Source organism: Sus scrofa, chromosome 16 (genome assembly GCF_054392235.1).
Source record: "Sus scrofa isolate SSC_HxYL_T2T_F1_AM1 chromosome 16, Sscrofa_HxYL_maternal_Yorkshire_Landrace_v2.0, whole genome shotgun sequence".
Lineage (NCBI taxonomy): Eukaryota > Metazoa > Chordata > Mammalia > Artiodactyla > Suidae > Sus > Sus scrofa.
Window position 1 is genome coordinate 60,458,998 of NC_139398.1, and position 16,112 is coordinate 60,475,109.

Sequence of the window (16,112 nt, forward strand, 5' to 3'; positions counted from 1 at the left end):
TCTTTGCTGGGAATGGCCTTTGTGCAATCCAAGCATAATTTCTTAAGGTTTTTCTAAACTTTTAAAAAAGCAAAGATCTTGGGAGAAAAACAAAGCCTCCCCAGGAGCTCCGCAGCACAACTGAGTAAGAGAGCTGGTAATTAAGGACCAGGTCACTTCACTTCCTTTTCAAAAGCAAATCACTCAAAGGCTTGATTGTCCCCCACATACACTGAATGAAAAGGGCCCCCCCCCGGAATAACACATAGGGAGCCTTAAAAACTTTGTTTCTTTTCTTTAGGAAAAACATGACCTATAGTACCAGGACTCAACAGGGGCTAAAAGCCAAATGAAGGGCATGCCTGCTGTGCCAGGACCTAGCAGGGGTGGGGCTGGTGAGTCTTCCAGAAGGATTTCTACAAAGATGAATGGAAATGAAGCAATGGATGTCTCAGAGATGTTCTGATGACTGCTGGGAATAATACAACCACTGCTGCTTATATGAAAGACTATCAGTGTTAACATAAAATATTAGGTCTCTTCCAAGCCTGTAACTTACATTGTATGGACTATTATGGACTAAATCTGGAGCTATTCACCAGAGTCCTCAGGTTTTCTCATTTCAGGCTTCTGCTTCTCGCATGAATACAGAGCAAACCCTCAGGCTCCCCTCCCCTGCTTCCACTCTTCATCTCAAAACACTGCCTACTCTCGCTGTCTCTTTTCTGCACCTCTGACTCACTCCACAATCCACTTCAATTTGGTTTCCTGCCCCATCATTCTAAGGTGCTCATGCCAGTAAGGTTCAATGCACTCTGCAAAAGCCCTCATCTGACCTGCCCTCTCAGGAGTGTTCTATACGTAGACCTCCTCCCCCCACGGTGTTTGTTCCAGTACATTCCTGATTCTCCTTTTGGCCTGTGCATCATCTGCAGACATTTACACGTGGATGTATACAGAGTACAGCTCCGGTCCAGATTTTTCCATTAAGATGCCAATTTCCCTTGTGAAATCTGTCTCAAAAGTATCTCAAAATGCAACACATTCAGAGCCAAATTAATTATTTTCCTTATCAAATCAAGTCTTTGTAATGTACTTTGCAGAGATGCAGTGACCCTTAACTCAAGAACTACTTCCTTAAGGAAGAAGCTTTTCCTAACCTGAGTTTAGAATACAAACAAAAACTCCCTGCCATACAGGCTTTTCATAGATGATATCTTTGTAGTGCTCACTACAGCAAGAATTTTATATTTGCGTATTTGCTTGGTTTGTTTTAAATATCTGCATACTTCTTAGATGTAAGCAGGAAATGTTTGATCACCACTGTATAACTAGCACTCGGCAATGTATGGAATGTAGTACTTGCTCAATATATATTTAATGAACTAATGAACAAGAGGTATGCCGTGGGCTATGACACACTCATCTTAGAAAGACAGAACACACCACACATTTTTAAGAATGGAGACCGGGCTAGATGATTTCTTCAATTCCTACCCAAAGTAGTATTTTTGGGTCTGGAGGGCTAGGCTGCCTGGCTTTACCAGGCGGCTTCATCACCTCCTAGCTGGGTGGCTATGTAACACCCTGGTGCCCATCTGCATGGAGTTGTGGGATTAAATGAATTAATAAATTTAAAACACCGGAAGCAAAGCCTGATGTGAAGTAAGTGCTATTTAAGTATTATTGTTGTTATTATTACTGTTGTTATTCTTAGCATAGCAATAAACGATGACTAAATATCCTAACCTAAAAGATGAAACCAAAACCTGGTGTTCTGCACTGACCCAGAGTCACCTTAGAAAATAATGACACAAATTAAACCACCAGTACTTAATACCTGAGGTCATGGGCAAAGCTAGTTGCCTCACTGCCTCACTGCTATGCCATGTCTGGCTCTCAGTGACTATCAATTACCCGTTTCTGAATGTCTAAGGTGCACTCAGTGTAGCTCAAGTTTCAGAATGTACATAAAGACTTTTCACTTGAGATTCTTCCAGGTGGAGGAACATCTAGTTTCAGCCTGTTAGAACCCAGTACCTAAAATGTACAGAGCAAATTCTCATTTCTGCTTGTGCAGAGTCACAGGGCTGCACGCCACTTATCTCTGTCCAGATGCTGAGGGCAGGCGTTTCCTCTGGCCACCTCATCCTCCCAAGCAGCCGCTGCTTGCCTCTTCTAAGTACTGCTCTCAGTACTGCTGTGAGGTAGCTCACTTACACTCAAGTCTGTCTTCTCTGCAAGGCAGTGGTACAAAACATAGAGGGAGAGGAGCTGGGTGGAAGGGACTTCAAAAGCTTCTTGCATCATGATCTCAAAAACCACGGATAAAGCATCTGGCAAGAAGATCAACGTAAAAACGAGAGGAAATTAGTTTTAGGTAACATCATCAAATCTGTATTTAACTACAAACACTCTTTAAAAAAAAGTGGGGCATGACAGAAAAATAAACAGAATTAAGAAGTTAAGAAATGTGAGCTCTGATCCTAGTTCTTCCACACACCAGGTCTTTCCCAAATCTTTAGGTTCTAGTGTACATACTACCACGTACTGAATAAGGTGCTACTGCACCACTGTCCTCAAGGGCACTGAATAAATCAATTTCTCTCAATCTCGCCCAGTATCATCTTGATAATAAGAAAAGACCATTTGTACCATATATTTCTCAAAAGATTGTTGGACAGTCCAACAAAATAATACATATGAAGATGTCTCATAAATTGTGAAGCAAATTTAAGGCATCGTGTCCGTCAGCTGGAAGAGCTGAGGAATTCAGAAAGGAGGCAAATGTATTTTCCAGGTCACCCTGACAAGTAGAGAGGGGGTGGTGCTGACTGTCCTACTGTATGTTCTGGAAACTTCTCCCTGTTTGGCCAAAAGAGGACAAGTGTTAGAGACAATTCTAAACCCCAGGTGTTATTTCAAAGACAGAAAACTGATGACTACAACAAGGACCATCAGGCTCAGTTTAAAAGAACAAAGGAAAGTCTTATTCACAGGGGTTATAAGTCCCTGAGTGCTACATGTAAGATATTTGTTTTCACATGAATGCTGATCATAGGAGACCAGATCTTGAGCAAGGTCAAGATTTATTTCCCCTCAATATTTCACAACAGAGGTGGGAGCCAAGAAAATCAAATTCAAACACTTTCCTTTAATATTGGTTGCTAAATTATAGAATGTTACTGTTGGTTTAAAATATGGTGCCTGCACATAATGCAGGCACAAGAAATATTTGTGACTGGACTGCTCTTTTAACCAATTTTTTTGCATACACTCATAATTAATTGAGGACTCATATATACCCATAATTAAAAAATAGTAACTTATAATTTTGACTGTTCCTAGTCAGATGATTTTGTATGTGTGGTCATAGTTCTAAATGAGGCCACAGGCAAGAACTGCTATATTCATTTTGCAAACGGAGAAGCTGAAATGGGAGGCAGACCAGGGAGTCACCTAGTGTCAGTAGCAAGATAAGAGCCTGGAAGAGATTTAAAAAAAACACCCCTCTCCCTCAAACAATCCGATATTTTAAAAGAACACAAGGATCCAGTTTAAAAAAAAAAAAATCTCAATTTTGTCAACTGTTCATTACTGAATTGAAAATTACACATGAAAAATAAATAACATTTAATTTATAGTCTTCATTTCAGTCAGCTTGGGAAGTGAAATTACATTGACCTGTATAAGTAATTTTCTTTTTCTCCATGATTTATGTACTTTGATATTCCCTACTAAACAATAATACAAAGTATATTTTGTAAATTTTTGATATAAATGATAGTAATCTTCAAAACATCATTTTAAAAAATCCTCAATGTTAATTAGTCATTCTGAATTCAGGAAAAAAAACAAGCTCCTTCCCACATACCCTTTAAAGAGAGAGTGAGGAGAGGAAACTTCTACTACATAATTTTCCAGTGATACATGAATAAGGATTCTTATATCTGATGTTCACAGAGAATGGATTATGAAACATGCGAATGCTAATTATCTCTTAGTTGAATTCAGGAAATACTTGTTTAAAACTGAGAAAAAAATGGACAAAGGATAATTAACATTTCAAAAAAACCCCCACACAGTACATATTCTTTGGTCGTCAACAACTGCAAGCCTTCGGAGAGAGAAGATAAAGCAGAGAGAGGTCCCCAAGCCGCAGGCTCGTCACTGAGTAATGGATGCCATGGGAAAGGCTGAGGGTGCCGGTGTGCAGAGATGAGGGGATGTAACCCAATGACAGGAATCACAGGTGTCAGAAAGGCATAAATGACCCCCACTCCACAGCCACATCCCTGGGGTAGTGACTATTCTAACGAGGTGGCTTATAGCTCCTCAGAACCAAGGCTGAGGATGAAATGGTGGGAGAGGAAGCCAGTGTGTGGCCTCCTCTTTCCTTCTTCAATGCCTGCAGAGCTGCAAGCTCAGGCGTACTGTTCCATCCACAGGAGACTGCCAAGGCTCCACTGTGGCTCTGTAGGGTCTGCCGAGACCGCATCTTTCCTTGGCCTCCCTTACTGTTGCCGAAGTTAAGAGCCACTTGAATTTGGCAGGGTCAGAGAATTTGGCAGGTAAAGAGAGGTCAGACATCACCAACGCACTTTTTTTTAGAGATGGGGAAACAAGCCTGAGGAGGTGAAATGACTTCCCTTCATAGCGAGCATACTCCTCTTTCCAAGAAAAGTTGACAGACTTTATAGTCACACACTGCACACACTATAACAACTGTGATTTGAATGAAACAAAGCTAGCAAATGGTCTTTTAAAAAGTCAAGCTAACAGCAGAATTAATATAATCTTAACTCGCCATGGAAACTCCGACAAGGTGTATTGCTTAAATTCACTGTCCTTGGCCCAAAGAGACATGAACAAATAAACTCGAGAAATTCAGAGGAGAAAAAAAAAAAAACCTGGATATGATTCAACTATCTGTTCTTCTGGTATGGTATATCTATTTTTGACTGAAAGAGTGATGTTGGGAGCTCCATGGTGGTCTAGTGGTTAGGATTCAGTGCTTTACCTACCACTGTGGCCTGGGTTCAATCCTGATCTGGGAACTGAGATCCCACATGAAGCCATAGCCAAAAAAAAAAGGGGGGGGGGGAGAAGAGAAAGAAAAGAAAAACAGAAAGAGTGATATAGAGAGATGTCATTAAGAAATTTTAAAAAGGAAAAGTGCCTACATTTACCTCCCTTTGGGAGCTGAAGATCCATCATAAACCAGCCCTGAGTTTGGTTTCTTACCTTTGTAATTTTCTTTCTTTATGAAATAATCCATCAGTAAGTTAAATGTATAGTTATCTGGGAAAATGCCATATTGGACCTGTAGTGAAAACAAAAATAAAAGTAAAATAAGAGAAAAAATAATCATTTAATTCAGTTTATAATATATGCCTATGTGTTATTCAGGAAAAAAACTTGCCAGCATTAGCTTTAAAATATCTGAGTATCATTTTACAGCATCTGTGACAGTGAAATAGAAGCTATGACTCATGCAGTTTGGTAACTGGAACTTTTGGTCAGGGTGAGAAAGTTCTAAGTGGGTGTCTGATATAAGACAACTGACATGTGAAAAATAAAGCTCAATTCTAACACCTCATCATAGCTAAAAAAAAACCCAGATCAAACCAAAACAGTAAAAAAACCACCATGCTCCACTGTTCAGTGATTCTTTTCATAAGGTATGAATATCAATGCAACAATGCACTCCCTTGAGAAAGCACACATTTATCACATCATGCAGCATTTTCTGGTCCTTAGACTGCTTTTCCCCCAATTTTATTAAGACACAGTTGACTAAGAACATTGTGTAGTTTAAAGATGTAAACGTAAGTGAACACACTATACAGACACTGCAAAATGATTACTACAATAAGGTGAGTTAACACATCCATCAGCTCGTAGAGTGACCATTTTTTGGTTGTGGGGCTAAGAACTCCTGGCAACGTTCAAGTGCACAACACAGGACTGTCAACCAGTCATCATTCTGTACATCAGATCCTCAGAACCTCATCATCCTACCACTGCAAGTTTGTACCCTCGACCGACATCTCCTCACTCCCCACACTGCCCAGCCCCTGGCATCCGCTATTCTGAACACAGCTCTGCTATGAGTTCAGCTTTAGATTTCACATATGAGTGAGATCATAGAGTATTTGTCTTTGACTTATTTTACTTAGCCTAACACCCTCAAGGTTTGTCTATGTTGTCTCAAATGGCAGGATCTCCTTTTTCATGGCTAAATATTTCATCATATGTATATACACACACACCCCTTCTTTATCCATTCATCTGTAAATGGACATGTAGGCTGTTTTTATGGCTTGGCTATTATAAATAACACCGCAATGAACATGAGGGTGCAGATATCTCTGAGACAGTGATTTCACTTCCTTTGGATAAACACCCAGAAGTGGGATTGCTGGATCATGCGGTAGTTCTAGTTTTAATTTCTTGAGGAATCTCCATACTGTTTCCCACAGTGGCTGCATACATTTACATCCCTGTCAACAGTGCACAAAGTAGCCCTTCTCGCCAGCACTTATCTCTTAGACTGCCTTTATTGGCTGTGCCCGAGGCACGCAGAAGTTCCTGGGCCAGGAATCAAACCTGCGCCACAGCAGCAACAGTGCCAGATCCTTAACCCACCGAACCAACCAGGGAACTCCTAGACTGGTTTTTCAAGACCCAAGAAACTTGAAGTTTTTACTGTTTCCCATGTGATTTTCATGCACAATCAAGTTTGACTACTAATGATCTAGACAGTGCTATATGTTAGTTTTAAATTCTTACTTTAGGAGTTTCCATTATGGCTCAGCAGTAATGAACCCAATCAGTACCCATTAGGTTGTGGGTTCGATCCCTGGCCTTGCTCAGTGGGTTAAGGATCCGGCATTGCTGTGAGCTGTGGTGTAGGTCACAGACATGGCTAGAATCTGGCATTGCCATAGCTGTGGTGTAGGCTGGCAGCTTGTAGGTCCAATTCAACCCCTAGCCTGGTAACTTCCATATGCCATGGTGTGGCCCTAAAATACATAAACGAATGAATGAATGAATAAAATTTTTACTTCAGTAGGATAACCGCTCACCCCTCCCCCTGCATCTGTTAACTGGCAGAAACAATGGAGGAATTTTTTCCAGTTATACCCACCACCTTGAGAAATTCTGATAAACCTGAACCCTAGTTGCAAATCACTGCTGAACTGAGTCACTATCACTAGTAGGCTGTACAGAATGCCACAGATGTGCTGAAAGGGGGAAAAAAAAAAGGTTAAAAGCCATTGTTTTAAAGGGCATGGGAAGTGTTTAAATTTATCAAAGCAGTATCCAAATCTTCATTAATCCCTGGGGCAAGGTAAAAACAAAATTTTTTTTTTTTTTTTGTCTTTTTAGGGTCACATTCACAGCATATGGAGGTTCCTAGGCTAGAGGTCTAATCAGAGCTGTAGCCACCGGCCTACATCATAGCCACAGCAGAACCAGATCCAAGCCGTGTCTGCGACCTATATACCACAGCTCATGGCAATGCCAGATCCTTAACCCAGTGAATGAGGCCAGGGATCGAACCTGTGTCCTCATGGATACTAGTCAGATTCATTTCCACTGAGCCATGATGGGAACTTCAAAAACAAAATATTTTAGAATGATAAATCATTTAAGATGGAATCTTAGAACTCAACTGGTCAATGATTCTCAGCCCTGGATGCAAATTAGAATCAACTTGGGAGCTTTAAATAGACACCAATGAATTATGAATAGGCAGAGCACAGAGGATTTTAAAGGCAGTGAAACTAGTCTGTATGAAATTATGATAGTAGATACATGTCATTACATGTCTGTCACACTCACAGAATGTACAACACCAAGAGTGCACGTTAATGTAAACTATGGACTTTGGGTGACTGTCATTGCAGGTTTATCAGTTGTAACAAATAGCTCACTCTGATGGGGAATCTGCATAATGGTAGGGCAGTGTATGTGTGGGGACAGGGAGCATATGGGCAATCTTGGAACCTTCTGCTCAATTTTGCTGTGAACCTAAAATTGTTCTAAGAATGAAATCTATTTTTTTAAAAAACATTCAAAACACCAGTGCCTGGGCTCCAGAAAGATCATTTAAATTAGAATCTTACAGGTGGAGAAAAGCATCTATGATTTTTAAAAACTTTTTTTTTTTTTTGTCTTTTTGCCTTTTCTAGGGCCACTCCCTTGGCATATGGAGGTTCCTAGGCTAGGGATCTAATCAAAGCTGTAGCCGCCAGCCTACGCCACAGCAAAGCGGGATCCAAGCCTTGTCTGCGATCTACGCCACAGCTCATGGCAATGCTGGATCCTTAACCCACTGAGCAAGTCCAGGGATTGAACCCACAACCTCATGGTTCCTAGTTGGATTTATTAACCACTGCGCAACAACAAAAACTCCTTTAAAAACTTATGTGATTCTAATGGGCAGCAAAGGTTGGAAATCACTGATTTAGTTCAACTCACTTGCCTTAGAATTGAAAAAACTAAAACCTAGAAGGATAAAATTACTATTTGCCTGAAGTTATGGGCAACTGGTGGAATTTATGGGCTTACAGCTTGTGTCTTCCCAAAGACACAAGAATCTTTTCATGGCAAGACTAGGAGAGGCAGAAAACGACAGAGACTTTTTTTTGCCTTTCTAGACCCTTCCTGTTTTGTTTTCATCTTTGAGTATAATCTGTGTCGTTTAGCACTGAAGTGAGGAGCAGTATTTAATCCATTCCTTTCCCTGGGCCCTAGTACTAGACTTATCAGTGAATCTGTTTATCTACTTCATTAAATTATAAGCTTTCCAAGGGTAAGGATAAGATATTTCTCATTTTTGCAGACAATGCCATACTCAATGCAAAATCTCAAACACAAACTGTCTGCAATGTATATTAAGTTAAACTGGGCCCAAGTCATGGAAACAAAACCTAAGAACAAAATTTTCTTTTTGAGTTCTATCATACAAGGCCCAGTGACACTACAGAAATAGCACACTTCCACAGAAAGGTTGTTAAAGTCTTGTTATGGGTCAAACTCGGACTGTAGCTTGAGACTCAACAATTCCATCTAAACTTTTGCTTATTCTGCGCTTAGCTTTACACTATGAAGGTAGTGAAGACTCAACCCTTGGGTGGAGTGTATAACACTCAAAGTATAGGGCATTCAGGCTTGAGGGAGCAGTTAGGCACTTAGGAAGAGATGTTTTGAATAATCTGGGAATTCTCTCTTTTCCCCTAAACTTCATCGAAGGAAACTAGGCAAGAAATCCAAGACTCAGGGATAGAGAATGAAATGACTACTGACAGTTCTCATGATTGGATTATCTTTTGCTTTTATCTGTCCATTTTTAAGTCACTATGCTTGGAAATATAGCAGTTACAGGAATTTTTATTTTTAATATAGTAATTAATTTATTGCCAGCTCCATCCTAAAAAGGATATCTAAGGGCAAATAAATTTAAATGTAATTTCCTTGTAATATTCTTTGCAGTAACTGTAATGGTGCAAAGACCACATTACCTAAACCTGGGAGAATAAGCTGCAGATGCCAGGAAACCACTCACCTTATTTTTAAGGGTGTATAAGGCTTTGTCCTGTGCACCATATTTTAGACACTGCCTAATCCACGTGTGGATAGTCCAATCTCTCAAGTACCAGCAGTTGGGGCTGTGTCGAAATCTAAATAAAGCATAAGAAGAGACAAAACTGGTATTAACTCTTAAATGTCAATGCCCAAATCCACCTTCCATCAGTAGGTCCTTCTCTTAGATATTCACAGATGTGCAGTCAATGTGATCATAAAAGTCATCAAGGCCATCAGTTAAGAAAAATATAAGGATAAAACATACTAACTATAAAGTCTGAAATGGGAAAGGGAAGGCAAAATAACTATTAAACAAAGACATAAAAATTTTACTCCTTACTTATACCTTCCAATTCAACATCTTCTTTTATTTAATATGAGATTTTCAAAAGATGATCTGAGGAAAATACTCTATTAATCATAGTGTTATATAAATCCATATTTCATTAGAAGATAGATGTGGAAGCTGATACTTCAGAAGCTTAAAATAAAATAGACGAGAAAGTTCCCTTGTGGTGCAGCAGGTTAAGGATCTGGTGTGGCTGCAGCTGTGGCGTAGGCTGCAACTGCAGCATGGGTTCAAGCCCTGGCCCAGGAATCTTCATGTGCTACAGGTGCAGCTAAAATAATAAATACATAAAAATAAGTAAATAAAACAGATAAAGCAAAAATGAAAACTCTAATAGCATAGCAATTCTAGAGGAAAATCAGCTTTTTTTTTTTTTTTAAATTTTTTGTCTTTTGAGGGCTGCACCTGAGGCATATGGAGGTTCCCAGGCTAGGGGTCTAATCGGAGCTGCTGCTGCCAGCCTACACCAGAGCCACAGCAATGCCAGATCCGAGCCCTGTCTGCGACCTACACCACAGCTCACAGCAATGCCTGATCCTTAACCCACTGAGTGAGGTCAAGGATTGAACCCGCAACCTCATGGTTCCTAGTCAGATTCGTTTCCGCTATGCCACGACGGGAACTCCAGCTTTGAGTTATATTGCTATTTCTTGTGGCACTAGGAGAGACAGGGACAATCTTCAGTAAACAAAATCAAAAAGAAAAAAAAAAAGCAAAATTTAGAATTCAGGCCCTCCCAGATCCATGATGATGCTGGCTTTCTCAGGGCTCTATTCCAGGGCTTTCGTCTATCTCCTCTTGCTTCCTACTGCTCTCCACATTTTTTTTTTTTTTTTTTAAGGGCCACACCCTCGGCATATGGAAGTTCCCACGCTCGGGGTCGAATTGGAGCTGGAACTGCTGGCCTATGCCATAGCCACAGCAATGCCAGGTCCGAGTTGTATCTGCAACCACAGCTCACAGCAACTCCGGATCCATAACCCACTGAGTGAGGCCAGGGATTGAACCTGCGTCCTCATGGATACTAGTCAGGTTCATTACTGCTGGGCCACGACAGGAACTCCTCCACATGGTTTTAAAAGACCCAAGCAGTCCAAGCTAAGCTGTATTCAGCACCAGTATTTCCACAAAGGAATGGAATTTAGAAAGTAACTCAAATGCTGCTCCTGCCTAGAGCTGGCACACACTGCTGACCCCTGAGCAGAGGTGGCTTCTCCTTGCTCCTGGGGTCCACGCCACAAGGCTGAGTGAGGAGGGAGATGGAGCGTGAGGCGGCCTCGTAAAGGCTTTTGCAAAATCCTCTATTGTTTATCTGTTCTGATCGGGATGGTTACTTAAACATCATCTCATGACTGCTGAAGTTCCTACCTTTTCTTTGATTATTTAGGAAGCAGATCAATCTCTGGATTCCACAAAAATGAAACAATTTTCTTAAAAACAAACAGGTAAGACAAAAACTTAAAGGATTTTGTGCCATATTTCGGAGTTGGGGCTACAGGCTAATACTGGTGTTTTTCAGAGGCTGGTTATTCAATCTGCCACCTGCTATTTCCTGCCATCTGGTATTGGGATAGCTTCCTGCTGAACAGGTTCTCTGTCAAAGGAAAGCTGAGAAAAAGAGAGTAAGTGAGAGGTAATATTTTATTTAGGGTATTTATTAGTGATCTGGTGAGAGATTTGGCAAAAATAAGATCTGAAAATATTTTATGGATTTAGAGTCATCTAGCCTTCTCCTTAGATTTGGCTGGAAATGTCTCTTTCACCCTTTCTTTCTCTACAAAATTAATCCCTTTGAAAGCAGAAAGATAGAAATGAATCAAATTATATTCAGGTTGAGCATGACCCAGCCAGAGAAAGACAGTGTATAAGTGCCTTAGATACTAGGTCTAATGCATACAGACGAAACAAAATATATCTTTTATTCACGCTTTCTTCCACATTTTAAAGTCAATAATTGAGCTGTTTTGAGCATCTCTCCCTGTTACTCTGGAAAAAATCTGAGATTTAAAGTGTAACAGCCAATTAAAAGTTAATTTTATTTAAAAAAAAAAAAAAAAAAAAAAAGGTCAAGCTAAATACCAAGTGTACTAGTCATGTGTCTTTGCTAGCCTGGAAGCTTCCTGGGCAGTAAGCAGGGGCAGTGGCTGACTCGCTCAATACTGATTCCTCAGTGCCTGACATAACTTGTGGCCCGTGGAGGGTTTTTGGCAAATAAAAATAGCTTCAATCAACACAATGTATTAAATGCAATAATGTACTGATCATTTTGTTAACTTCTATGGTATATATGAAGAACTGTAAATTCTCTGAGGCATTTATAATCTCATTACAAAAATAAGGTCAGTAAAACAATAATATGGGGGGGCATGATATATGCTAAAGATGCAAAGGGAGCTGCTAGAAGCTAGAGGTGTTTTTGGTAGTAGTGTTTGTTTGGTTTAGTCCATTTTCCTTTAAAAACAAACAAGCACATTAACAAAACAAATGTCAATTACCTCCTTCACCCAAGACTGTTTAAATCTCACTTCAATCTTCTGCTTTAGGATGTCTTCAATGACTACTAAATCTACTACTTTTCTTCTGGATGGACTTTAAAATAAAAGCACCAAGACCACAGCCAACCAAACACCCTTTTCTCTTATTCACGATCAACAGACCGTTTTTAGGCTTTGAAAAAGCCTAACAAAAATGAACAGGGTCTAGCTGTAGACTTTCGAAACTCACAAGAAAATTTGTTTAAAGCCTTTTGGGAACCTCCTGAGGCTAACTATAATACACAGATGAACAGAAGAGTCTCTTTTCCTGAAGTCTTTCCTTTTCACAGTTTATTTCTCAGAAGCCTAAAGGGAATGTCACTCAAGACTTCACATAACTAATATAATCATCTCTGCATGGCTGCCCTCTGAAAAATTTGTTAAGAGACTCAAATTATTCTTTAATAAGTTCACTCCCTCTCCCATCCTGGAACAGAGCTACTTACTGGGTGTGATCTCTGCTCTGTAAAACCTAATAATCCAGACACATAACCATGACTAGGGCATTTTTAACTAAGTGACAACATGAAATCAACTTAGGAATAAGAGGCAACATTTACACGTGATGTGTATTATTAAATATGCTGGCAAAAGTGCAATTCTTGCATTTTCTAGCCAGGCAACAAATAAATTTTGAAGCCCTCACCAGTATTAAAAAAAAAAGAAAAAATTAGCTCACAACTTCTGTAACTATCTAGAATATAAACAACTCAAAACATTGAGATACAGCCCAACTCTGGATGGTGAGTTTAAAAATTCGCTGTCAATGACTTTTTAAACAGGTCAGAGAGAAAAACTTGGGCCCTTTTTAGAACCACCAGTGGCAGGTAAGTCTCTGGAATGGGTACTTGCCTGGAACGATTCTGTGAGCTGCTGGACCAGCCTTCTCCTTTTCAGCTAAGAGAAAGGCAAAGAGACAAGAACACAACTAACACATTGATTTTTCCAAATTGCCTGCAAACAGACTGGCTTTTGTTCTCTCCTGCTCTGACCACCAGCCTGGCAGATTACAGGCAGCCACTGTAGGAGTCTCCACTGTGCCCCGTGCCATCAGCTGTTTGCTCACCTCGACAGAAGCTTTATTATTGTCCAGGCCTGCAGGCTGCCAAGCTAGGCAAACCGTGTGAGTGTGTAAAAGATAAACAAGAGCAACCCAAATAACCCCAACAATGCTTGTGCTCACAAAGGCAAGAGACATTTTGAGCTTCCTGCTTGTAAGATAGAAGCAAACTTAACGACAGTTCTAAGGGCATGAATGTTTCCTTGGAAGAAAGGAGGAGTACAAGAAGAAAAGAATGAAGAAATGTGCTCCCCAGCTCCCACTTGACTAGTTCCCAAAGCTGGTATCCCATGGCTGAAGAGACCTCTGCCCATGGAGCTCAGTGGGGTTTCCAGGTGAAGACAGAACTTGCTTAGGCCAATCAAAAGCAGGAACTGAGAAGCTTCCTCTCCTCAAAAATCGGGCTACATTCCAGACTTTACAGGGCATTTGCCAGCACTATTGCTCATTCAAGACTGATGTCACCAGGAAGGAAGGAGTGCAGAATCACAGGATGCATGACTTGGGGCAAAAGTCTTCAATACCTTTGAGGTATCTTAGAAGGGAAGAGCAGTTACATAAAGGAGGTCAAGAGTGAAAAGAAAAACACCACTTACTGTGATTACATAGAGGGTTCTTTACTGTATGCAGAAGTCATACGAGATTTCTTACTTGTGATCAATTTCATCAGTTCATTTAAAAAAAAAAAAAAAAAGTGCAACAGAGCCTTTTTTCCATGGGTTCAACTAAAGGTTATTGCTGAAGGCAAAAGTGGTGATGCTCCCCAGCTCTTTCAGTATCACAAATAAAAGCGCTCCTGGCTGAGCAGGGCTAATGCACAGATGCCAGGGCCTGGAGCTCAGCAGCTCCACCATTTAGCTGCAGCGCTGGCTCTTCCATGTGAATGAGCAAGCTTTCCACAACATTTATCTGATTATGAGAGCCACCATCCGCAAACATACACATGCAACTTCCCCTCCTCCCAAGTGGATTCTGTATCCTGTGGCAACGGGCTTTACAGATGGAAGCCTTGGTCCCTGAGCTGGGTAGACATGAAGATAGGTGAGGGGGCTGGGGTAAAGGGAGGACAGGGAGAATGCCAAAAGGAAAATACAGCTGGCTCCAAAGCTTGTAATGCGGACCTGGAATCTCATCAGTGAAGCAAAATGTATAATATTTAAAGGCTTGAGTATTTTCCTAAACTAGAACCAAAGAGCAAGAGGGTGTCCTGTGACTATTTAAATCAGAAGCTGATTCAATCATGGCCACCCAATTTCTTATTCTAGAAGGACAATTACTTTCTTTTGCTTCCTGCTGGAAATTCTGCTCTCATCAATCATTAGTTGTCCCCAATTACTACAAATAAAACCAAGTTTTGTCTTTTTTTTTTTTTTTTGTCTTTTCTATGGCTGCACCCATGGCATATGGAGGTTCCCAGGCTAGGGGTCTAATCAGAGCTGTAGCTGCCAGCCTACGCCAGAGCTACAGCAATGTGGGATCTGAGCAGCGTCTTCGACCTACACCACAGCTCATGGCAATGCTGAATCCTTAACCCACTGAGCCAAGGATCGAACCCACAACCTCATGCTCATGGTTCCTAGTTGGATTCGTCAACCACTGAGCCACAACAGGAACTCCAAAACCAAGTTTTGATGAGATAATTTTCTAATGGTTATTATATCTTAAGTGTTTAAAGGTGGGGGTTAAGATAAGAGCCTAAAATAGGAACTGATAATAAAGACATTGATATTATAGATTAAAACCACTTTTCTGCTTGAGACCCCAGATTGTTACTTTTATAAGAGAATTACAGGGAATTTTAACTTTCAACAATCCCTCCTGAGTGTGCATTGGGTGATGCATCAAGAGCAAGAACTCTCCTCTCAAACATTTTCCTCACGAATGCTCAGTTTGGCTAGTACATTCCCAGCGAATTCACTATCTACATCTGAGGTAGATAAAGACGTACCTTTTTTCTTTTTCTTTTTTATGGCCGCATCTGCAGCATGTGGAAGTTCCCGGGCTAGGGGTCAAATTGGGGCTGTAGCCGCCAGCCTAAGACACAGCCACAGCAATGCCAGATCCAAGTTGTATCTGCGACCTACGTACCACAGCTCTTGGCAATGCTGGATCCTTAACCCACTGAGCGAGGCCAGGGACCAAACCCGCATCCTCACGGAGACTATGTCAATTTCTTAACCATGGAGCCACAATGGAAATTCCTGCTTTTTCTTTTTTAAAAAACGAGGTTTACAAAGATATAATGTACAAGCAGTAAAATTCATACTTTTCAAGTGTAGAGGTCTGTGAGTTGTGACAAATGCATCCAGCTGTAACCGCCACCACATTCAAGCTATAAGAACAGTTCTATTGCCCCTAAAAATTCTTAATGTCTCCTTTAGAGTCAGTCTCTCCAGGGCTTGCTGGTCAATTTAGGCAAATTTTATACAGATAACCTCCTTGGGGGCTCTTTCTAACCCTAGAGCTACTCACCTTATAAGAGGAAAAGTAAATAAAGCAATAAAACTTTAATTTTAAATAGTTTATCATTTATATTCTGCCAATTTCCAAGTGAAAATTTGAAAAAATTATAACCCATTTTAAGAGGAGGTTTCTC

General features: G+C 40.5%; 1 protein-coding gene across 6 annotated transcripts in view; it reads right to left on the reverse strand.

Moving 5' to 3' along the window:
- MRPS27 (mitochondrial ribosomal protein S27) overlaps positions 1-16,112 on the reverse strand; it is a 106,355-nt gene that overhangs the window by 20,965 nt on the left and 69,278 nt on the right. For 5 of the 6 annotated variants that reach the window (XR_014831509.1, XR_014831507.1, XR_014831508.1 and 2 more), the window contains exons 5-7: positions 9,554-9,668; positions 5,224-5,302; positions 2,200-2,315 (exon numbers count right to left, since the gene is read on the reverse strand). Coding sequence is in view for 3 of the 6 variants with exons in the window: in XM_085002442.1 (XP_084858568.1) it covers positions 2,200-2,315; positions 5,224-5,302; positions 9,554-9,668 (310 nt within the window). In the remaining 3 variants the exon portion in view is untranslated. Of the gene's footprint in view, positions 1-2,199; positions 2,316-5,223; positions 5,303-9,553; positions 9,669-13,308; positions 15,377-16,112 lie in introns of those variants that run through there. The other variant, XM_085002444.1, reaches the window with a different exon arrangement.